At 42.9% G+C, this 25,953-nt stretch overlaps 1 protein-coding gene across 13 annotated transcripts in view; it reads right to left on the bottom strand.

The window, feature by feature from the left end:
- Nucleotides 1–25,953, bottom strand: part of LOC139367079 (zinc finger CCHC domain-containing protein 2-like) — a 68,146-nt gene that overhangs the window by 10,269 nt on the left and 31,924 nt on the right. For 8 of the 13 annotated variants that reach the window (XM_071105093.1, XM_071105096.1, XM_071105095.1 and 5 more), the window contains exons 4-6: nt 11,176–11,247; nt 10,740–10,840; nt 8,686–8,786 (exon numbers count right to left, since the gene is read on the bottom strand). In XM_071105093.1, coding sequence (XP_070961194.1) covers nt 8,686–8,786; nt 10,740–10,840; nt 11,176–11,247 — 274 coding nt within the window. Of the gene's footprint in view, nt 1–8,685; nt 8,787–10,739; nt 10,844–11,175; nt 11,248–25,953 lie in introns of all 13 variants that reach the window. The other 5 variants (XM_071105092.1, XM_071105094.1, XM_071105089.1 and 2 more) reach the window with 1 other exon arrangement.

Raw genomic sequence — 25,953 nt, 5'->3', positions numbered from 1 at the left:
GTCAAGTCTTTCAGACAACAGTCAGGCGGACCGCCATCACAAGTAGGGGAAGTCGAGCTAGGGGAAACACTGCTGTTAATCATGGAGCACCTGATCGAAGCTGTCTCTCTATGGGATGTGTCACCCTCTCCTTCTCTCCTTTACCATCTGGGCCTTGTTGATCACTCAGCCCCTCTGTGTGGATCAATCTGCGGTGACACGGACACTCGATCGGGTCCCCTACACCTACCTCTCCCACCTAGGTTGTCAGCCATCTGCTGTCACCTGCCACCGTCTCTTAGGTAGGGCAGGGTAACCCTATTCCCTATATAGGGCACTACTTTTGATCAGAGCCCATAGGGAAAGGGGAGTCATTTGGGACGTAGCCTCTGATGCCAGATGGCTTCAGTAGGAGACATAGTAGGGAGTGTAGGTATTGGCAACGAAGTAGCATTGACAAGTCAGTCTGATGTCTCTGATATTAAAGGGGAAGTATGGGGAGATATGCTTGTTTCCCATGCAGCTACATGATGCATAATCATTAACATATCCTATCCTTCATAGACAGTAATTGCATTGCAGTAAGGTCACTAAGACACCCAGGCAACACTTTACTAAGCGGCAGGTAGCCTGGTGGTTAGAGCGTTGGGCCAGTAACTGAAAGGTTGCTAGATCGAATCCCTGAGCTGACAAGGTACAAATCTGTCGTTCTGTCCCTGAGCAAGGCAGTTCCTAGGCCGTCAATGCAAATAAGAATTTGTTCTTAACTGACTTGCCTAGTAAAATAAAACATATTATTGGCAGTAACTGGTGCTGTTGGCCAATGGTCTATCAACACCTCCACAGTCCCTCCATATCTCCTTTCCTCCCTCTCTTCCGCTCTCCCTTCATCCATAAATCTAGGGCTAGCTGGACCCTCTAATAAAATGTCCAGAGTCACTGATGCGTTTTGTTACCACAAATCTAATTCTCCCTTCTCGTTTCCCCTCTATCCTGCTCTGAGGGTACGAAATGGAACCCATTTCATTTAGGTTGTGGAACATTTGCGCCTAATCCATTTTTACAGGCCTGTTAAAGATTCGGCTGCTCAAAGGACGTTCCAAAAACAGCTAGGTTTATAATACAAAAGGTTGGAGAGGGGTAAAGGGACTGACATTTACAGGATTAACCAAAAGGGGGAAAGTTAGCGTCAAATTGAGCCACATTAAAAGCTTTGAGTGCCTCCTCTGATCTAATGCTTCCTGTTAGGGGGTTGCACAATTCATCCAACTGAGAATATGACGAAGACGGAGTCACAAATGGCAGCCTATTCCCCATATAAAACACTACTCTTGTCAAAACTAGTACACTACATAGTGAATAGGGTGCTATTCGAGATGCATCCATAGAGTGGCGGAGAGAAAGAGGATGGGTAAAAAGAGGTGGATTGATAGCCATTGGTCAGTGGTATTCCTCTGTAGTGCCAGTACAGTAGTCTTGAGGCTGACTTATGGGCTGCCATTTGGGACACATCCATGGTGACGTGGCAGTACATGAACAGTACATCCTGTTGTTGGGCCTGCCAGGGCATCGTGCTGCCCGCATCGCTCACCTCACCTGGGTGTCAATGTACAGCTGCTCTGCGGGAAGGCTAGGGAGCTGTGGGTGAGTCGCGCACACACACACAGCCTAGAGCCCACCTCAAGGCATGTGTTTGTATACGTTCATGTATACAAATGGTATGATTAGAGTATGCACGCACACACTCACAAACGTCCTCATGCTCTGTATCCACAGGGCCCTGTATTCTCAACCCCCCTCCACTCCATAGCAGCCCCAGTCTGTTGATTTTGGATGATTTAGGGGCCTTCCAAGAGAGCTTCTCCCCGAACAGGTGCCTGTGGGACCTATTTATCATCCTGCTGCCCAACCTCAGCCATGGAGAGAGGGATGGAGCAACATATGGATGAGCTGAGCTTGAGGAGAACGGCTAATGTGCCATGATGTATCGTGATCCATGACATGAGTTAGAAGAATGACGGCATGGCCATGGATGGTACTGTATGTCATCTGCATGCCTTATGGCCATGTGATTATGGGTGAGGGGACGATATTATATCGCTACTTTGACTCCAAGTTAGGGATGGGCATGGCTATTTGAATATCCGAACAGATGTTAGTATTCGATTACTTGCAAGAGCATTAATCAAAATAACAAAGGCATATTTTAAAAGGCTTTGTCTAAAATTTGCTAAATACAAGGATAGATAATGACATTCGGGAACGTTAATAAAACAATAGTTTTGATTTTTTATGAGCACGCCCCATAAAAAACATACAGGTAGCCTACACAATTTTCACTGTGTTGCTTGCAGTGTTTCCCCTATGATTTATTTCAGCAGTGGTGGCAAAGTGGGGGCTTGGTAGTGGGCGTGGCCAATGGCATGCTTTTATAGGCCATCCTCTTACCCGACGACAACATTTTCAGTTTTAAAGCTAATTTCCTGGAATTCTACACATTTTGCCATGGCTTGTTCTTGTGCTTTCTGAGTGACTCAAACATTATAGCAAAATCAATGCCATGACATTCTTTGAATTTTAGATTCTCCCCGAATGTTTCGTTTTTATTTTGGTGATTGATAGTTCTCAAAGATGAAAATATATTGCTCCATTATCTTTTCTAAATACTTCATATCTGGTTTTAGTAATTTACAGTTGAAGTCGGAAGTTTACATACACTTAAGTTGGAGTCATTAAAACTTGTTTTTTAACCACTCCACAAATTTCTTATTAACAAACTATAGTTTTGGCAAGTCGGTTAGGACATCTACTTTGTGCATGACACAAGTAATTTTTCCAACAATTGTTTACAGACAGATTATTTCACTTATAATTCATTGTATCAAAATTCCAGTGGGTCAGAAGTTTACATACACTAACTTGTCTGTGCCTTTAAAAAGCTTGAAAAATTCCAGAAAATGATGTCATGGCTTTAGAAGCTTCTGATAGGCTAATTGACATAATTTTAGTCAATTGGAGGTGTACCTGTTGATGTATTTCATGGCCTACCTTCAAACTCAGTTCCTCTTTGCTTGACATCATGGGAAAATCAAAAGAAATCAGCCAAGACCTCAGAAAAAAAATTGTAGACCTCCACAAGTCTGGTTATCCTTGGGAGCAATTTCCAAACGCGTGAAGGTACCACGTTCACCTGTACAAACAATAGTACGCAAGTGTAAACACCATGGGACCACACAGCCGTCATACCGCTCAGGAAGGTGACACGTTCTGTCTCCTAGAGATGAACGTACTTTGGTGCGAAAAGTGCAAATCAATCCCAGAACAACAGCAACGGACTTTGTGAAGATGCTAGAGGAAACGGGTACAAAAGTATCTATATCCACAGTAAAACTTGTCCTATATCGTCATAACCTGAAAGGCCGCTCAGCAAGGAAGAAGCCACTGCTCCAAAACCGCCATAAAAAAGCCAGACTACGGTTTGCAACTGCACATGGGGACAAAGATCGTACTTTTTGGAGAAATGTCCTCTGGTCTGATGAAACAATAATAGAACTGTTTGGCCATAATGACCATCGTTATGTTTGGAGGAAAAAGGGGGAGGTTTGCAAGCCAAAGAAGACCATCCCAACTGTGAAGCACGGGGGTGACAGCATCATGTTGTGGGGTGCTTTGCTGCAGGAAGGACTGGTGCACTTCACAAAATAGATGGCATCATGAGGGAGGAAAATGATGTGGATGTATTGAAGCAACATCTCAAGACATCAGTCAGGAAGTTAAAGCTTGGTCACAAATGGGTCTTCCAAATGGACAATGACCCCAAGCATACTACCAAAGTTGTGGCAAAATGGCTTAAGGACAACAAAGTCAAGGTATTGGAGTGGCCATCACAAAGCCCTGACCTCCAGCCTATAGAAAATGTGTGAGCAGACCTGAACGCATTTACAGGAGGAGGACTACAGGAGGACTACAGACCTGACTCAGTTACACCAGCTCTGTCAGGAGGAATGGGCCAAAATTCACCCAACTTATTGTGGGAAGCTTGTGGAAGTCTACCCAAAACGTTTGGCTCAAGTTAAACAATTTAAAGGCAATGCTACCAAATACTGATTAAGTGTATAAACTTCTGACCCACTGGGAATGTGATGAAAGAAATAAAAGGTGAAATAAATAATTCTCTCTACTATTATTCTGACATTCACATTCTTAAAATAAAGTGGTGATCCTAACTGACCTAAAACAGGGAATTTTTACTAGGATTAAATATCGGGAATTGTGAAACTGAGTTTAAATGTATTTGGTTAAGGTGTGTGTAAACTTCCGACTTTAACTGTATGTAGCGCTAGTCGGGTGTATCTGTGCCAAAACCCCTGTGTTTTTCACCCTATAGCTTGTTCTCCATCTTGTTTCCACAATAATAGCAGACTGTTTTGTTTCAATAACTTGTTTCTGTTAATGTCTTGCTTGGTCAATCTAGCACACACTTTGATTACTGATAACTACTTTATTGAGGGAAAAATACAATACAACTGTGATATGTTGTCTCACCAGCTATCTTAATTAAGATGAATGCACTAATTGTAAGTCGCTCCGGATAAGAGCGTCTGCTAAATTACTAAATAGCGAGTCAGGATGTTTTCAGCACTTTTATCCTAATGTTCTCTTTTGTCTCTCTGCAGCAGACATGCACCGAGTGTACAAAACATTATAAACACCAGCTCTTTCCATATCATACATTGACCAGGTGGAAGCTATGATTACTTATTGATGTCACTTGTTAAATCCACTTCAATCATTGTAGATGAAGGGGAGGAGACTGGTTAAAGAAGGATTTTTAAGCCTTGACACAATTGAGACTTAGATTGAGTTTGTGTGCCATTCAGAGGGTGAATGGGCAACACAAAAGATTTAAGTGCTTTTGAACGGGGTATGGTAACAGGTGCCAGGCGAGTTTTTCCATGCTCGATAGTTTCCTGTGTGTATCAAGAATGGTCCACCACCCTAAGTACAGTGCCTTGCGAAAGTATTCGGCCCCCTTGAACTTTGCGACCTTTTGCCACATTTCAGGCTTCAAACATAAAGATATAAAACTGTATTTTTTTGTGAAGAATCAACAACAAGTGGGACACAATCATGAAGTGGAACGACATTTATTGGATATTTCAAACTTTTTTAACAAATCAAAAACTGAAAAATTGGGCGTGCAAAATTATTCAGCCCCCTTAAATTAATACTTTGTAGCGCCACCTTTTGCTGCGATTACAGCTGTAAGTCGCTTGGGGTATGTCTCTATCAGTTTTGCACATCGAGAGACTGACATTTTTTCCCATTCCTCCTTGCAAAACAGCTCGAGCTCAGTGAGGTTGGATGGAGAGCATTTGTGAACAGCAGTTTTCAGTTCTTTCCACAGATTCTCGATTGGATTCAGGTCTGGACTTTGACTTGGCCATTCTAACACCTGGATATGTTTATTTTTGAACCATTCCATTGTAGATTTTGCTTTATGTTTTGGATCATTGTCTTGTTGGAAGACAAATCTCCGTCCCAGTCTCAGGTCTTTTGCAGACTCCATCAGGTCATCTTCCAGAATGGTCCTGTATTTGGCTCCATCCATCTTCCCATCAATTCTAACCATCTTCCCTGTCCCTGCTGAAGAAAAGCAGGCCCAAACCATGATGCTGCCACCACCATGTTTGACAGTGGGGATGGTGTGTTCAGGGTGATGAGCTGTGTTGCTTTTACGCCAAACATAACGTTTTGCATTGTTGCCAAAAAGTTCCATTTTGGTTTCATCTGACCAGAGCACCTTCTTCCACATGTTTGGTGTGTCTCCCAGGTGTCTTGTGGCAAACTTTAAACAACACTTTTTATGGATATCTTTAAGAAATGGCTTTCTTCTTGCCACTCTTCCATAAAGGCCAGATTTGTGCAATATACGACTGATTGTTGTCCTATGGACAGAGTCTCCCACCTCAGCTGTAGATCTCTGCAGTTCATCCAGAGTGATCATGGGCCTCTTGGCTGCATCTCTGATCAGTCTTCTCCTTGTATGAGCTGAAAGTTGAGGGACGGCCAGGTCTTGGTAGATTTGCAGTGGTCTGATACTCCTTCCATTTCAATATTATCGCTTGCACAGTGCTCCTTGGGATGTTTAAAGCTTGGGAAATCTTTTTGTATCCAAATCCGGCTTTAAACTTATTCACAACAGTATCTCGGACCTGCCTGGTGTGTTCCTTGTTCTTCATGATGCTCTCTGCGCTTTTAACGGACCTCTGAGACTATCACAGTGCAGGTGCATTTATACGGAGACTTGATTACACACAGGTGGATTGTATTTATCATCATTAGTCATTTAGGTCAACATTGGATCATTCAGAGATCCTCACTGAACTTCTGGAGAGAGTTTGCTGCACTGAAAGTAAAGGGGCTGAATAATTTTGCACGCCCAATTTTTCAGTTTTTGATTTGTTAAAAAAGTTTGAAATGTCCAATAAATGTCGTTCCACTTCATGATTGTGTCCCACTTGTTGTTGATTCTTCACAAAAAAATACAGTTTTATATCTTTATGTTTGAAGCCTGAAATGTGGCAAAAGGTCGCAAAGTTCAAGGGGGCCGAATACTTTCGCAAGGCACTGTACATGTAGCCAACTAGACACAACTGTGGGTAGCATTGATGTCAACATGTGCAAGCAACCCTGTTGAATGCTTGCGACCCCCTGTAGAGTCCATGCCCCGACGATATTGTATCGTGAGGTCCCTTGCAATTCCCAGCCCTAATTCACACCTGAAATAGGCTAGTCCCCACCACCACCACATGCACACACTTTAAAGAAATGGCAGAATTTATTTGGTATTTTCCAACTCTACTATTATCGCTGTTTAGAAACAACCCATTTTATTATGGCCTTTTAGCACTGCTCTATGGCACGTCTCTGAGCCTGTATCCCAACATATGTATAAACACACACACACACACAGGTTTCCGTTAGCCGGTAATAGCCGGCTCCCCCCCCCCAAAATGAAAAGCCGATAAATTGGTGCCGGCCAATTGTCTGGGCGAATTTTTAAAATCCCATATTGAGAAATAATGCATTTTTATCCTATTCAGTGATCAAAATATCAGTTGATGTAGCGTGAGAGCTGCGGCTACAGCTCATGAAACAGCTGTTTGTTGCTGCTGGAGTGAAACATTTGCTTTTATAAGCCCAATCATTGCGGAACAATTGTAAATGCAATCACATGTTAAAAACAATGGCCAACTGGTAATTGAAGCGCGCTTCCCATTCGCTATTCAAGTGCATAGGAAACAAGGCAGACTTCAGAATGTCACACACCACTTTGCAAGGAGCTGGGGGCAGTATGCATTTTGAAAACATATTTGGAACCCGTTTGAGGCATGTCAAAGTAGCCTAGCCAAAATCCAACTAAACGTGCAGGCAATTATTTTATAAATATTATAACTAGTCGCCTATTTCTCTCAACTTTATTTCATTGTCCAGTTGCACAAGGCACAATCCTAGTCACAATCCTAAGCATCTGGTGCATCTGGTGCAGGCCAATTGCTGCATCTTTAGATCTCTTCATTCATCTCCTCTTTATTCATCTCGCATGTGCGCAATAATGTGAAGTAATAAAAATAAAAAATGTCTCTCCCCAATTTCATGATATCCAATTAGTAGTAGTTACTGTCTTGTCTCATCGCTGCAACTCCCGTACGGACTCGGGAGATTCGAAGGTCGGGAGCCATGCGTCCTCCGAAACACAACCCAACCAAGCCGCACTGCTTCTTGACACAACACACAACCAACCCGGAAGCCAGCCGCACCAATGTGTCGGAGGAAACACTGAACACCTAGCGACCTGATTAGCGAGCACTACGCCCGGTCCGCCACAGGGAGACCAAACCCTCCCTAACCCGGACGACGGCCAATTGTGCGTCGCCCCATGAGCCTCTCGGTCGCTGCCGCCTGCGGCAGAGCCTGGGCTCGAACCCAGAATCTCTGGTGGCACAGTGCCTTAGACCACTGCGCCACCCGGGAGGCCTGTGAAGTAATATTTTATCAACATTTTAAGCTAAACGTTCTGATCTGTTGCATGAGCCTCATTTGCTTTTGAATGTTTCTTTTGAGGGAAGTAGCCTAGATCTACTGGTTGTATGAATTTGGGATCTATCGTCCCACAACTGTCCCAGAGTCTGTTCGGAATAGGATATTTATTTCTCGCACAGAACGACAAGCTGACCAATAGAATAGGTTGACTTTTCTAATATGGGGGATAGTAGATTCACATAGGCTAGTGATTTTGCTGTTCGTTACTCGTCTTGCTGGTTGAGAAAAAGTAAATGTGGACAATTATTTTATTTATTTATACCCCAGTGCCTTAGACCCGAGTCTGGATTTGAACCAGGGTGTCTGTAGTGACGCCTCTAGCACTGTAATGCCTTAGACCGTTTCGACAGTTATTTTAATGTCTTAAAATTGCGCATCGGAATTTGGTAAGATGGAATGCACGCCATTGTCTCCTCGAGCTGCATGTTTTGTTAAGATGAATAACCATAAACTAAATGTGATTTCTGTCATTCTGAGTACCGAGGGTGGATGACCTAATCAGGTTACGCACCCAATGCATATGGGTCCGGTAAATTAAAATGCTGCCGGTCAAATGCCCTGGCACACACACACACGCACACACACACACACACAGCTTACATCTGCCGCAGCTGGGGCTGGAGGAGGAGGACTCACACAGGAAGAAGCCACAGACCTTGCTTGTCTGTCGGAAAGCTTGTGGAGCCGACAGAAACTTCTCCCTGGCAAGAGAAAAAGAACATTTTTGTAATTTTACTTCTTTGAAAAAGAGACCTTTGTATATGGGTGAAAATATACAATTACAAGTTAGCCGAGGCACAAATTTGAACTCAAAGCTGTGGGGTAAAACGTTGAACCAATACACTGGATGAATCTGATGCGTTGACTAGTAATAACTTGACTGTACTGTCAGTGTTGACCTACATTTTAAAGCTGGATGGAGTTCTAATTTAACATGGAAGCGCTGGGACCATACTCAAAAGGATCAAGGATCAGTTTTGCCTTTTAGATCATAATGAATAAGATTATATGGACAGGGAGGATCTGATCCTAGATCACTCCTACTCAGACTTTATGAATGTGGGCTCTGCTCTTTTCAACAGGATCAATTCCATTCCTCAGGGGCCGCTCCTCAGTTTACCTCATAACTTAGGCATATAGTTTGTTGCCACGCAACCTCTCTGAAGGTAAAATTGCCAGCCAGATTGTGAGATCCGTGCCGTCACAACACAGCGGGATCCCAAATGTCAAAAATGCATCAGAGTACAAATTCCATTAACTTTGCAATATCAGTGCAATAAGGACAATTGATGAAGGAAATGCTGAATTCATTCCACTGTTTGCTAGCACCTGACAGTGGGCCAAGTAGATAGAGATCATATAACTCTATGTTTTTAGAATTATGGATGTGTAATTTTATGGCACAGTAGACCTGTTTCATCGGTTGCGTGGCTGTGTTGTCAGGTTACAGGTTACAGTAATGTGGTCAGATATTGGACACAAGGGGTGTGACTGGATGATCTGGAAGGAACACCAGCCTTACCCAGCTGATTGACGAGAAGTGGCCCTGCCCTTTGGATATGAAACCAAAGCTGAACCTGTGTGTGTTTCATCGCTTCACTGACCAGGCCAACATAAACTTTGCCATTTCTTTAATCCAATCATCAGGTACTCTTGAATAGGCTTATATAGCGAAGGATAAATGCTTCAAACTTGTGTTGTTTGTTCATTGTTATCCATCAGTTGAGTTAATAGCCCTTTAGCTTTCATTTTCCATTAAAACGAAACTTACTAGAAGTGGTTTCCAGGAGGGGGCATTGTTGTCCTCACAACAAGACACCGCAACTCAAAGTAACCAAGACGAAGATGGTGTGCCATGTACACGCACGCACACGCACACACAGTCAGTGGAGACTGTAAGCCAGTCTGCTTATTGCAAAGGGTTTCGGTCTAAAAAAAATCAAAAGGGAACTAGTCTGCCTGCATTCCTCTGACTGAGAACACAGAGGAGGACATTTTGTTCAAGTAATCATGCAGTCATGTTGTTACAGAAGAGCAGAGGGGATAAACGTCTAATTAGATCAACATCAGTGAGAGGGAACAATTGAGACACTCTCCTTGGAGACTGTTTCTCATTTCACCAATGAGAAACTGACGAATGGTTCAAAGGAACTGACGAGAAATGGCCAAGGAGAATCCCTCGGGTGTAAGCATAGCCTAGGCTGAGTATATGGCATCACTGCAGTAGGTACAGCACACACTATTCTATATCCTTTGCCATTTAGCAGACGCTTTTATCCCAAATGGCTTACAGTCATGCGTGCATACATTGTTTACGCATGGGTGATCCCAGGAATCGATCCCACTATCCTGGCATTGCAAGCACCATGCTCTACCAACTGAGACACAGAGGACTACAAGCCTTTTACGTGCGAGTATTGATACTGCTCTTCTGGTCTGTTAAGAGTAGGCCTCCAATCCACCAACACCTGTTTTAATTCACAACCTGAGTCGTCTGTCATGCAGAAGTCGGGACAACCTGGGGTGCCTACTAGTAGTTTGTACACTTTTGAGTGCAGACATGAAATGTAGCCAACAATCTAATGACGGCAAAAAGCAAAACCCCCCCCAAAACAATGCAATGCAAGACAGGCAGGCTGGTAAGCAGAACTCACTTGAGGTTCCCCTCCACTTCCCTGATCTCGTACTGGTCTCCCTGGTTGAGTAGCCGGAGGATGCCCTTTTCAAACGACTCGGTGGACTGCTCCTTCGGAAGCTGCTTGACGGGGGGAGGACAAGTGAGTCAAGGTTTAACAAGTCATGTACAGTACCATTCAAACAGATACCTTCAAAACAAGAGTGAGACTTAATTACGAGTTAATTACTTATTAAAATGAACTAAGTAACTATATAAGCTAATTAAGTAACTCATTCATTATCCCTGCTCATTATGAGTGGATGAAAATCCAGTCGATGCTATGCAGGAAACTTGGGGTCAATTCCATTTCAACTTAGTCAATTTGGGATGTGAATAGGTATAGCTAACAGTACAGATTGCAAGGCTGATCATAGCTTCATTGGATTTCTAAAACATAAGTTAGTGATTTATACCTTCAGCAAGAAGCTTTCCAGTTCAAGATGTGTTTTGGTGACATTGCTGGATGAGGAGTCGGACCACGTTACCTGAATGAGAAGTGAAAAAATGGTTACATTATTATTCAAGGGATGTACTGTACATTGACAGATATTTGTAAGGAAATGCAGACACATTGGGTAAGGACACTAGGGAATGAAAAAAATAATAATCACATCATAGGAATGTTTTTCCTCAAACAAACAAAATCTACAAATCTACCATTTTGGCTTTGCTGCTGACACCATTGGTGGTAGTAGAGATGATCAAGATAACAGCTAGAAGACAATAATAAACAGTGTCACCCAAGCGCTACAACACCACTGCTGTAAAAAACTGTTTGGTTTGATCAAATCTTCAGAAAAGTCTTGTTTGTGTTTCTACAGCCCTGCGTTTGTGCTTTGCTGCTTTCCGAACCTAATGACTTGGACTCACATTGGTATTCTTGGTCGGGTTTCAGGGACTTTTCCTCAACTGTAAAGTCAGTTCAACAGTTATTTGGCCTACAACAGGATGTGACTGGGTCATAAGGGGTAAGGACAACATCTGTGGTCATTTAGCAACCGCTCACAGCCTTGTGCCCGGTGGCAGCTACAGCGCAAGCGAAGTGCCGGAGAATTTTCTCCAGATACAACAATAAGCACCTCGTAAAGCACAAAACATTAGCTATGCTCCGGCACCATAACCAGACTGGCTCTGATGAGGACATAAAAGAGGGTGACGGGCTGCCAGGGAAGTGACATTTTGGGTCATTACTGCGCTGCTGGTGCTCCTACTATTATAAAATGGGCTCTGGACTCTCCCAAACAGCCTCAGGTTCTCGGTTCAATTAACGACTGATATTTCCCATCATGGAATATGAATTGTTTAAGCATATTTTTTAAATCTCTGGAGATTGGTGATATTACCATAATTTGCAATGGTTGTTTTGAACTTCAGGTAGGGCAAGACTTTGGTTGACGTTTTGGAAATTCGAGGCCTATATTTTTAATGATCCGCATGGTTCCCCCTAATAGGATTGACTTGACCCAAATGGCTATGAAGGTGTTTAGGCTCCTACTGCATCACTTTAAATGAGATCATGCACCACTATTACTGTAACCATCAACAATGACAGGTTTACAACCAGACGAAGACATAGCCTAAAAGCCCCAACTACGTTCCCACTTAAAATCAACTTTTTTGCAATGAAAAGTTAATGTTCTCACCCCCTTTAGACTATGTCTAATTAGATGCTAGTAATGACATGTTGTAAAGTAGATTGAGATGTTACAGGTCTCTAACTAACGACACGACAAGCCATAGCACGCTACACGGTTAGTTGGACTAAACTTGATTTATAGGGCAGTTTATAGCGCAAAAAAATGCGATTGCCATTTGTATACTTTTTGGATTGACATGTTGGACGTTTTCTGACCAATGTTGGTCTTTTAAAAACTCCCAGCGCAAACCAAAGTGATTGGTCTAACCAACCTTACTGAGTGAACTACCACCCAACTGCAAGCAGATGTTCACTTCACATTGGGCATATTCCAACAGAACAGTCAAGTGCAACCAGACAGATACGCCAAGAAGGCAAAACGTGGCGTGGTTTGCTTTTCCAGTGTGGAAAGAGTTGACATGGTCTGTTGTCCCCCGCCGAGCTACACTGAAAAAAATAGCAATTTGAAGAAAGTGCCAAGAGCAGTGACAACGCCAAGTAATTTTGCTCTCTTGCACTGCTGTCTCTATTTTCTGTGAACAATTGAAGAGGACTACAATAGTTCAATTAACTTATGCTAAACTCTCTTGGGAAAAGCACTATGGAGAGTTCGGCCATTGAGGTTTAAATAGCAGTTAATGTCACATGTATAAAATCCTTGGAGGCCATGTTAGCACGTAAATTGTAATAACAATAGAAAATAGGCTAGCTCGAACGCTAGCCAATCTATGAATCTGCTTTTGGGGCACCTATAGAACCACCTGCTGACAGTCACGCCTGCTACGATAAACATACACGCACGCACGTACACGCTCTGGGCTGTGCTAACCGTTTGGCTAATCACCAGCACTACAACAATAGAGCTGCTAGAGCAAACCCCCAGGGTGACAACAAGCGGGAAAGGAGAGCGAGAGAACAAATAAACAAGTAGCATGGGCGGAGGGGGTGAAGAGAGAGAGAGAGCGAGAGAGAGGAGATAGCGAGAAAGGAGAGGGAGCGATAGAGAGAGCAGGATTCTTTTCAAATCACTGCTTCCTAATTGATGTTGTCTGGCAAAATATGATTATGTTGTCGTAGGGGCTATTTTAGTCATTCATTTCAGAAGCTGTGTATTATTTCTGAAATAAAATGTCTGAAATCGTAGGTGATACTTTTATTCTGTCACGATTCGTGACTAGGTCTATGTTTCTGTTATGTATACAGTCGGCTATTTGTTATGCAACAAGGATATTCATGTTCTCTAAATCTCATCTGGGAACCATTTGTTCTTTTGACAAATTGATCTAGTCAATTAGGCAACGTATTCATGCTCTGAACAGAAAACACACACAGCTTCTGCCCTCAAGACATTTATGGGAACGCAAAATAAAACATAACACCAATCGGATTACTAGTTTGGAAAAACAAACGAGAGAGCAATCGCTTGATTTAGGTCGCCTGTTCCAACTTGGGTCATGTTCATTAGGAATGAAACAGAAGAAAACAGACTGAAACAAGGAGGGAGAGAGTACCTGGACTTCTCCAATAAGTATCTCAACAACAAAAAAGCTGTAGCATAAATTTGCTAAACATTATCTATTGCGCGTCCAAATGAATAGGACCCTGGGCATATCTTGTCTTTTCAGAATGATTCCCATGACCTAATGAGGTGGAGACTGACAGACAGATAGCGCCCATTGGGAGACTTTGACAGACCTAGTTAGCATAGGTTACTATAAGCTTCACTCCGTTGATCAAATCTAATTTTATTTGTCACATGCGCAGAATACAACAGGTGTAGACCTTACAGTTAAACGCTTACTTACAAGCCCTTAACCAACAATGCTTTAAAAACAAGTGTTAAGTAACAAATAATTAAACAGCAGCAGTAAAATAACAAGCGAGGCTATATACAGGGGGTACCGGTACAGAGTCAATGTGCAAGGGGCACCGGTTAGTCGAGGTAATATGTACATGTAGGTAAAGTGATATAAACAGGGAGTAGCAGCAGCATAAAAGAGGGGTCTGGGTAGCCCTTTGATTAGCTGTTCAAGAGTCTTATGGCTTGGAGGTTGAAGCTGTTAAGAAGCCTTTTGGACCTCGACTTGGCGCTCGGTATCGCTTGCCGTGCAGTAGCAGAGAGAACAGTCTATGACTATGGGTGGCTGGAGTCTTGACAATTTTTAGGGCCTTCCTCTGACACCGCCTGATATAGAGATCCTGGATGGCAGGAAGCTTGGCCCCAGTGATGTACTAGGCCCTACACACTACCATCTGTAGTGCCTTGCGGTCGGAGGAGGAGCAGTTGCCATACAAGGCAGTGATGCTCTCGATGGTGCAGCTGTAGAACCTTTTGAGGATCTGAGGACCCATGCCAAATCTTTTCAGTCTCCTGAGGGGGAATAGGCTTTGTCGTGCCCTCTTCACGACTGTCAGTGTGTTTTGACCACGATAGTTTATTGGTGATGTGGATTTCTCAACCTGTTCCACTACAGCCCTGTCAATGAGAATGGGGGAGTGCTCGGTCCTCCTTTTCCTGTAGTCCAATCATCTCCTTTGTCTTGATCACGTTGAGGGAGAGGTTGACCAGGTCTCTGACCTCCTCCCTATAGATGGTCTCATCTACGTGCGTGGAGTGGGATTTTTGAAGCACCGGACACCTTTTGATAACATAATATCCTTACCGTTCCCACACCCATTTACAAGGGGGCAATAGCACTGCTTTTTTCTCTTTTTGTCATTTAATTTTGTGAAACAAGTAAGAGTCGTCTTCCCCTTGCTAGTAGTAGCTAGCCTTCTTAGCTTCCAACATCGCCATGTGAAATAATCAGATTAATAAATAAAACATATATGCCCTTGTACTTGCCGGCGTAACCTAAAGCATTATCCCAGTTTGATATGCTGCTTGTGTATTCATTCCGATATCAGCTAAAAATAGAACGTCATGTTTTGGTCAACAACAAAAAAAAGCACATGGCCTGCTAGTTGCTACAGCAGGTTTTACCATTTCACAATAGCCTGGAATCACTAGTTATTACTTTAAACAAAGCACCTTTTTGGGTGGATTCTTGTTGTTTGGTTTACTGTTTGAACAGTTGCTTAGATTATATTTGGTTAACAATGCAAAATAGGCTACTTGGATTAATAGCCTATACAGCCAATAAATCAGATCAAGGAACCAAGCGACAACATTGTCCCCACAGCTACGGAAGGCGTGATCACGCTCATCTAAATTTTCAGGTTGTACAACGAATGCCGGAGAGTATTACAAGGAGACGCCCCTTTTGTGACAAAAAACGTCATTGCAACACTGCGCTACGCTCCGTACTTTTCCTCTCCGTACTGTGCGAATTTACCTTAAGGGCTCATTACTCAAGTGGTGCTTCTACATTTACAATTTGACAATTGTCATTTAGCAGACACTCTTATCCAGAGCGACTTACAGTAGTGAGTGCATTTTGTACTGGTCCCCCATGGGAATCAAACCCACAACCGTAGCGTTGCAAGCGCCATGCTCAACCAACTGAGCCACACGGGACTTCTACCTCTCATAAGTAAGCAATAAAGGGACTTACAACAATTAAGTCTTATTTTCTACTTACCCAGAGTCAGACGAACTTATGGATACCAATTTTATTTCTCTGTGTGTAATTTGAAGGAAGTTGAAGCTAGCATATCGTTAGCTTAGCGCAATTGCTGGAAGTCTCCAGGAACTACGAGCCAGCTCCTCTCAAAAGCAGGGAAATACACCTAACTACTCCAACGCTGGGTGGTTGGTAATTTATAGTCTTAAAGCTATACATAGTAATCAATATTTTATACATTAGTTAATTTGACTGATAATAAGAAAGAATATTCTACCCACTAAGAATGAGCATTTAAAATAGTTTAACTACTCAAATAACATTGTGACATTTATTTTTTTAAGTTTCTTTTTTAAAATGTACTTTGTTTAAACTTGGACACTTGTTTGCTGCGCAGCCTGCGTGACTCGGGAGAGAAGGTGCACGCTGCAGCAGGGCACGGTGGGGTGTGTGCACTAGTTAGACAAATTTGTAAATGCCATAGATTATCTATCATCCCATCTGGCAGTGCTTCTTTACTGCCTCACAATCGATGTAAGAAGCTAGCTAAGATAGCCAAATGTTAGCTAGGTAGATAACTAGGCTAGTTGAGGGCATTTTGTTGAGCTTGCCAGTCCAAAGAGTTAAATCTTGGTTACATCAGACCAGAGAATCTTGTTTCTCAAGGTCTGCGAGTCCTTTAGGTGCCTTTTGGCAAACTCCATGCGGGCTATGATGTGCCGTTTACTGAGGAGTGGCTTCCGTCTGGCCACTCTACCATAAAAAGGCCCGACTGATGGAGTGCTGTAGAGATGTTTGTCCTTCTGGAAGGTTCTCCCATCTCCACAGCAGAACTCTAGAGCTCTGTCAGAGTGACCATCGGGTTCTTGGTCACCTTCCTGACCAATGCCCTTCTCCCCAGATTGCTCAGTTTGGCCAGGCGGCCAGCTCTAGGAAGAGTCTTTGGGGTTCCAAACTTCTTCCATTTGAGAATGATGGAGGCCAATGTGTCTCGGAGCTCTACGGACAATTTCTTTGACCTCATGGCTTGGTTTTTGGCTCTGACATGCACTGTCAACTGTGGGACCTTACAGACAGGTGTGTGCTTTTTCAAATCATGTCCAATCAATTGAATTTACCACAGGTGGACTCCAAGTTGTAGAAACATCTCAAGGATGATCAATGGAAACAGGATGCACCTGAGCTCAATTTCAAGTCTCATAGCAATGGGTCTGAATACTTAAGTAAATAAGGTATGTTTAAAAAAAAAAAGAAAAATTAGCAAAAAGTTCTAAAAACCTGTTTTCACTTTTCCATTATCGGGTATTGTGTGCAGATTGATGAGAAAAAAATATATTTAATCAATTTCAGAATAAGGCTGTAACTTAACAAAATGAAAAAGTCAACGGGTCTGAATACTTCCCGAATGCACTGTATATCTGACCAATCACAGACATCTATGTTTCACAAGTTTGGACAGCACAGTAGAGTAGTGGTTCTGAAACCTCTCCATAGGGATCCCAGGCCATTCCATGTACAGTGGGGAGAACAAGTATTTGATAACCTGCAAAATCGGCAGTGTTTCCTACTTACAAAGCATGTAGAGGTCTGTCATTTTTATCATAGGTAAACTTCAACTGTGTGAGACAGAATCTAAAACAAAAATCCAGAAAAATCACATTATGATTTTTAAGTAATTCATTTGCATTTTATTGCATGACATAAGTATTTGATACATCAGAAAAGCAGAACTTAATATTTAGTACAGAAACCTTTGTTTGCAATTACAGAGATCATACGTTTCCTGTAGTTCTTTTTGGCCCACTCCTCCATACAGACGTTCTCCAGATCCTTCAGGTTTTGAGGTTGACGCTGGGCAATAAAGACTTTCAGCTCCCTCCAAAGATGTTCTATTGGGTTCAGGTCTGGAGACTGGCTAGGCCACTCCAGGGCCTTGAGATGCTTCTTGCGGAGCCACTCCTTAGTTGCCCTGGCTGTGTGTTTCGGGTTCTTGTCATGCTGGAAGACCCAGCCACGACCCATCTTCAATGCTCTTACTGAGGGAAGGAGGTTGTTGGCCAAGATCTCGCGATACATGGCCCCATCCATCCTCCCCTCAATACGGTGCAGTCGTCCTGTCCCCTTTGCAGAAAAGCATCCCCAAAGAATGTTTCCACCTCCATGCTTCACGGTTGGGATGGTGTTCTTGGGGTTGTACTCATCCTTCTTCCTCCAAACACGGCGAGTGGAGTTTAGACCAAAAAGCTCTATTTTTGTCTCATCAGACCACATGACCTTCTCCCATTCCTCCTCTGGATCATCCAGATGGTCATTGGGAAACTTCAGACGGGCCTGGACATGCGCTGGCTTGAGCAGGGGGACCTTGCGTGTGCTGCAGGATTTTAATCCATGACGGCATAGTGTGTTACTAATGGTTTTCTTTGAGACTGTGGTCCCAGCTCTCTTCAGGTCATTGACCAGGTCCTGCCGTGTCAGCCTGGGCTGATCCCTCACCTTCCTCATGATCATTGATGCACCACGAGGTGAGATCTTGCATGGAGCCCCAGACTGAGGGTGATTGACCGTCATCTTGAACTTCTTCCATTTTCTAATAATTGTGCCAACAGTTGTGGCCTTCTCACCAAGCCGCTTGCCTATTGTCCTGTAGCCCATCCCAGCCTTGTGCAGGTCTACAATTGTATCCCTGATGTCCTTACACAGCTCTCAGGTCTTGGCCATTGTGGAGAGGTTGGAGTCTGTTTGATTGAGTGTGTGGACAGTAGTGAGTTCAAACGGGTGCAGTTAATACAGGTAATGGGTGGAGAACAGGAGGGCTTCTTAAAGAAAAACGAACAGATCTGTGAGAGCCGGAATTCTTACTGGTTGGTAGGTGATCAAATACTTATGTCATGCAATACAATGCTAATTAATTACTTAAAAATCATACAATGTGATTTTCTGGATTTTCTGTCTCTCAGTTGAAGTGTACCTATGATAAAAATTACAGACCTCTACATGCTTTGTAAGTAGGAAAACCTGCAAAATCGGCAGTGTATCAAATACTTGTTCTCCCCACTGTATTTGATCTATTCCAGAGCTAGCACACCTTGTCAAGTAATCCTCAAGCTCTTGAATAGCTAGCTCAGAGCTACAGCAAAATTGTGAAATTTCTGGGGTCCCTGAGGAAAGGTTTGAGGACCAGTGCAGTAGAGCACAGCAGAGTGCAGTACATTACAGTACAGTAAAATAAAAAGTAAAGAAAGTATTTTAAAACATTAATTCAGAACTGAAAATGAACCGGATTTCAACATCTGGAAAATATTTATTTTCAACTACCGGAAAATTCATATATTCAGCAACTGCAAAATTATTTTCACCTTTAATTCAGAACCTAAAATTAACCCAACGTCAATGTATTATAAACCAATTCAAACCATTACTGGGTTCAGATTTGTGGGAACACACTGAAAAGTAACTTGACACTGTTGATTAGTCAGTGCAGATTTAGATTAAAATGACTTGAAGAAAATGTCATTGAGAGGGTGTACTGAATTAATGCATCCTAAACAGCAACGTGTCTTTCTCGAGTGTTGATCTAGCTAAATTGTACATGTGTACATTCACTATAATGCACAGCTGATGCGCTACTTGCATGTGCATTGGCCAGGTTTAGATTCAATATAGCCAACTGTTTCTTAGCAAGACAATTCACTTGATCATCTACAGTTTGTGTTGGACCTTTCCTTGGTCGTATTCTCGCGGGGGACAGAAATCTCAGAGACCAATTGGTACACTCTGATTTACCATCCCAAGATATTCCTGAACAACGTCTATTTGCACCCCTACTGGATGGAAATTACAAGTGTAATGGCTGTGCTCAATGCAATGGCACTTATAAATGTAGATCCTTCAAACACCCACAAACAGGGAAATCGATCCCAATCAAAGGTGTTATTACATGCTCCACTAAGGCAGTTATTTATCTTATAACTTGTCCTTGTGGGTAAAACAAAGCACAAATTAAAAGTACGTATCTCAGAGCATCGTAGCACCATTAGGTGCAAAAACTTGACTTATCCAGTTGCGGCCCACTTCTTGGAGGCAGGCCACTCGATTTCGTCTCTGCGCCATATTGGCATCGAACATGTCTCCCTAGGAGAGGGGGTGATCTTGATAATTTATTGTTAAAACGAGAGGCTGCCTGGATCTTTAACTTAAAGACCCTTGCTCCCTTCGGTCTCAACATAGACTTTGATCTGAAGCCACTCTTGTGATTATTGTGACTTTGCCATTGTAATTGTTTGTAAGCTTGTGTAGTCTAAAATGAATCTATGATCGTATGCTATCCATTTGTTGTTTGTATGCTGTTCTTTATATGCCATTTTAATATTTGAGAATTAACCACTGATATTAGGTCACTCTTGGCCATGATTACAGACACCTGTGTATTTTGACACTATATAAACGAGTAATCCCGCAGTGTTTGTAATTATACCCTGATGAAGACAGCTTGGCTGTCGAAACGTTGGTAATTCAATTTTTGCATCTGAGCTCCTAGAGTGTGTGGCTCTCTTTAATTCAAGTTTTCTACTCCGCTAGCCAGCACCTTGCCTAAATAGGTGTGCGATTATTTTTCTTCTAGATTAGATTCAATATAGCCAACTGTTTCTTAGCATGACAATTCACTTAATCATCTACAGTTTGTGTTGAAGAAATGTAGGCTAGCTAGCAGTGTTTGTGCTGAAACTGACATTGTGCTGCACACTAAGCTATCTAGCCAGTTTGACTATCATGCCGGAGTAGCTAGATGAGCAATGCCCATTGCATGTATTATAAGTTAGCAACGTGGCAGTTTCCCGAAGTTTGGTGTTGACTATTACTTAGCTAGCTAGCTATGCTTTATGGAAGAATGTTACTTAGCTAGGATATATTGTCAATATTGAGTTGTGGTGCACAGCTATGGTATTGTCTTGTTGACTTGTAGTTACTGGCTAGTTGGCTAGCTAACTGGCCATAATAGCAGCCAAGGACGTTCACTAGCTTATTTGTTTGATTTAGTTTACACAGATGACTTCAGCCATATGAAACACCTTCCACATCCAAATATACCTAGCTAGCTTATTTTGCTTGTAGCTTGCTTCTCATCTGACTGGTGTTAGCAAGCTAGCTACAGCTGAGAGCCTGCTACTAGCTAGCTGCTGATGTTGTGCAGCAACCGAGTTGCTGGTCCCCGTTTTAAAACTCGAGGCGGAGAGTGACTAGAGATGGGGAGTGTGTTGTGTACCGCCAATCAAGTTGATTTGCAAAGTTTCATAGAGATTGATGTTATATTGGCTTAGAAAAGAGAGATTTTAATTTCACATTGAGCTTCAACAAATGCCGTACTATTGTGGGGGCAATATAAACCAATGGTGAGTTGGAACTCTGCTTGGTCCAATAAGGGGTAAAAGGTGTAAGAGAGACACCTGGTTGGCAAGGCCATCCTGTGTGAGTTTAGAAACAGGAAGAGGGGGCCATCAGCCGTGGCATGCCACACCAGAAAGGCATGGTCAGGGAGACTGGCTGTTTCCCTGGCACAAGTGCCTTCCATGCCAGTCTGAGATCACTGTCTTCCATGTGGACAACCATCACTGATCACAACCTTGACCATGGCATGTCTGGGTATGTGAGACAACCTTGATTTAATAGAAGAATTAGAACATAACTGAGCTGTATTACATATCTAACATAACTCAGACACATTCAAACTCCTGCAGTGACTTACTCAAAGTGGAGGCCTTCAAAACCTTGAGCCCTGGGTTCTGGCTAAGCTGGGGCAGGAAAGAACACATCCCCCTAACTTGGAACCCAGCCAGGACATCCCGTTTCGCACACAGGCCCGGGGGTGGGAGGGAGGTTACAGAGAAGGGGGTGGGGGTCCCGGCAGGCCCGGTAATCTGCTCCACTGAAGGATTGGAGTGTGGGAGGAGGGTCAAACAAGCGCCTCTTTCATAGCCCCAATTATTAAATCATGTCATTAGGGAGAAGGGCTGTGGCTGTACAAGAGGGCATACGGGTTGCGAGAAGGTGAGCAAGAGCACACAGCGAGTTCTGGTGTTGAGCTCTTTAGGCCTAGAAAGAGTAACAGAGAGAGTGAGAGAGAGGGGGAAAGAGAGGGCTATAGCTGCTTAGCCTATGAGCAAGCAGAGGCCGGCTAAAGATAAGTGCACACGATACCTCTGAGTCAGACCCATTTCCCCACCGCTATTTATTTAGAGGGAGTCCCCCTGCTTCTCTGCTCCTCTTTCCTCTCACTCCTCACTTTATGATCTACATGTGATGGAAAGGTGCTGGCCAGGTCAACCCAAGTGGGAGTGCATAAAAAAAAAAGTTTGGGGGAGAAAAAAAAAGGCTAAGAGTTACATTAGCCTTCTGTTTAGCTGACTGTGTTCGCTAAGAAAGGGCATTGCCAAAGGAGTTGCCAAGGGAAGGAAGTAAGCTAGATTACTAGCCTTGGACACGATTGTGTCTAGACTAGTATCAAAAGCTCTGAGTGTAGGCCCATGTCATAAATAATGATGAAAAAATAATATCTCACACTGGGATCATGTATGTACACAATCTAATACTTCAAAAAGTGTGGATGACACATGACCACAGGAACAACATCAGTAAGAAACAAGAAGTGAAGGGGGTGCAGATTTTCTCACAGCATCACAGCGGGTGGGGGGGGGGGTGCGTGGAGAGATATGTCCCTCGGGGAAGTTATGCTACCACCCCTATTGTGGGAGGCAAAGAACAGCCCTTGGTGGCTAAACCAATTGACCGTGCCTATAGAAGAAACATGGATATACAGAGCAACATTGTCTGTCCTATGCAATGATATTTGAATAACACAAGTGAGACAGGAAGTATACAAACTTCAATACAGTCACCTTGAAGTAATGACACACCCTATCAAGATGAAGGAATTCCTCCACCACAGCGGACTATAAAATCAGCTGCAGTTATGTTGACAAACAAGTAGTTGTTGTTGCCAAGAACATGATCATCATTCCAAGTCTATAAAAGACTATGCAGCTTGCTTTTACCTCTGCTGTTACAGATGAGTCATGTAATAGAATGTGTGAGAGTCCATTGCTATCTCTATTGACAACCACTCTGCATCCTCAGTGGTTACCACAGAACCAATATCAACACAAAGACGAGTGGAAATAGTCTTGTGCATGTGCCTGATTTGATGTTTGTGAATGTGGTGTGTGTTTTGCTCTATGGCTGAGAAGATGAACGCCCTGTCAGATTCTATCACTTCACTCTGAGGCGACACAATGGATGCTGTGCCGATGCCTGCATTCCATGCTCATTCGTTCAGCCTTATCTGGAGGGCACTACCAGGGAGGCAGGCTGCATTCTCCTGCCACTGCCAGGCAACAGTAGCCATACCAAACAGCCAAACACCCATACCCTGGCCCTACCTAGCTTAGACCAGAGCCCTATATAGACCTAAACTAGCTCAGTCCCAGTCCCTCACCAATAGGCCTATACAGTCACAATCATTAGGGAAAGTTTGATTTGTAGTAAATTGCCAAAACACTCTTTGGAGAATGGAGGGAGACCAGATCAAAAGACGAGGAAGAGTGAGGTGCCCTAATACCCCAAAATGTTTTGTTTCGTTTCAGGTCAAATGTGTTTGTCTCAATTACGGACAGTAGTAAGAACGTATAGCTTTTACATAATATCACAACTTACATTAGGACTGACCCCATTTAGTCGATTGTTTGGTCGATAGGCTGTTGGTCAACTGAGATTTCTTTAGACGAGCAGTCATTTTTTCATGGTGCACAAGACACCTGTCTGTTTCGCGCCTGTCTCAGTGGACTAATTCATTGCGGAGACCATGGAGATGGCACAGTTCATCACTCTAAGACATTGTATATGGTTATATTATGTAAAAATAATGGTGAAACAATAATAAATCTAATATTTTATAACAGTTGTGATTTTCCCCTGTTGGATACGGTCGCTGTCCTCAGTTCTGAAACAATCTTCAGTGTACCGTAGAATTGGCGCCTTCCCTATGTTGCTATGTGCACAATAGCAAAGTTAACCAGCATATTGTGATTGAGAACAATGCGTCGGAGGCCTAATTGTCTAAGAAAATTGAGGAGAGGAAACCCCAATTTGGTTTAGGTCTATAATCAATAGCCTAACTGTTAAATGTGCCTGGCTTTAGAAAAATCTGCCATTCATCTGTACCAGTCAAAAGTTTGGAAACAACTACTCATTCAAGGGTTTTTGTTTATTTTTACTATTTTCTACATCAAAACTACGAAAGAACACATGAAATGATGTAGTATCCAAAAAAAAGTGTTAAATAAATCTAAATATATTTTATAATTGCGCCGCCCTATGGGACTCCCAATCACGGCTGGGTGTGATACAGCCTGGATTCGAACCAGGGTGTCTGTAGTGACGCCTCAGCACTGATGCATTGCCTTAGACCACTGCGCCACTCAGGAGCACCCCCGAGTATCACTGTTCACAATGGACGACGACATCAAAAAGGCCTATTTTCTCGTCTGAACTGAAAAACACTTCAGTTGCTAAATGAAGGATGACAAGCACCATTTAAGCCACGACTTTGTGTTACGGAAACAGCTGCGTCTTTCTCATCAATATCACTGTTCACCGTTTACTCCTGCTTTAACAGGGTGTAATTTGCTTAATAGTGGTAGTTGAGACATACAGTTAACAGCATTAGAAAGCTAAATTGCTTCCTTTTTTAAGCATGAGATAGCCTACCCCAGTGTTTCCCCTATGCATTTAGTAGTATAAACTTAAAATGACTAAAACCATATTTAAAGTGTGCAGAAAAGATAATGGAGCAATATATTTTAAATGAGATCATCTTTGAGAACTATCAATCACCAAAATAAAAACTAAACAGTCAGGGAGAATCTAAAATTCCAAAAATGTCATGGCATAGGGCCCCCGTTGATTTGGTTATAATGTTTGAGTCACTCCGATGCCTTAAGAACAAGGCATAAACCATGCTCGTGTCGCTCAACGGTCCCCCCGCCCACTCCACTTCTCTCGCTCTCCCTCCATTGAAAGTAAATGGCTTCCGATGTTTCCCAGCGCGATGTCGCTTCCTAGCAATGGGAACTTGTGTGTGATGGAGCGGTCGGAAACGAAATGGAGTGAGTGAGACACATAACGGAGGGGAAAGGGAAAAGACCGTGGCTTGGTTTCTTTTTTGTTTTGAGTCACTAATGCACACTAACAAATGGAACACTAGAGTCAACGTGAGTGAATTAACGGTCATCTTTTGGACACAATTTCCCCAGCCCGACTGTTTAGATTACCTGCCCCGGGCAAATCGGGCAACCGTTAATGTCAATATAGGACTGTAAAAGTGACTGGTTTCTCTAGAAGCGAGCCTTGCTCACATGGCTGTCCTGTGCTGTCCCAGGGGTAAAGTCCACAGAGGGACAATCAGTTGTTTTTCCTACCTTTCACAAGGCAGTTTCACTAAACACATAAAACCTCACTTACTGACCCAAGCTTTGTGTGACAAGCCATGGATTAAAATGGCTTATTTTACAAAGCTATATGTTGAAAGGGCAGTGGTGTGGAGTGAACGGACAAAAATAAATCACTACACACTGAATAAAACTGCCTTGTTTAAAACCAAAGTGGCCAAACTGAAGCTTTTAGTTCTCTTTCTCTCATGCTTTCATTCCCTGTTGACTTGTGTGTGTGGAGTACAGGGGGTGCATTGCTACTAGCGTCAGTGCAATGACATGCTAGCTGTTCCCACAGACTTCCAGTCGTTTTTATTTATTTATTTATTTGATTTTACCTTTATTTAACCAGGTAGGCAAGTTGAGAACAAGTTCTCATTTACAATTGCGACCTGGCCAAGATAAAGCAAAGCAGTTCGACAGATACAACGACACAGAGTTACACATGGAGTAAAACAAACATACAGCCAATAATACAGTATAAACAAGTCTATATACAATGTGAGCAAA

This window comes from Oncorhynchus clarkii, chromosome 15 (genome assembly GCF_045791955.1).
Source record: "Oncorhynchus clarkii lewisi isolate Uvic-CL-2024 chromosome 15, UVic_Ocla_1.0, whole genome shotgun sequence".
NCBI classification, from domain to species: Eukaryota; Metazoa; Chordata; class Actinopteri; order Salmoniformes; family Salmonidae; genus Oncorhynchus; species Oncorhynchus clarkii.
The sequence above is the reverse complement of the archived record's forward strand: the minus strand, read 5'-3'. Positions and strand labels throughout refer to the sequence as shown.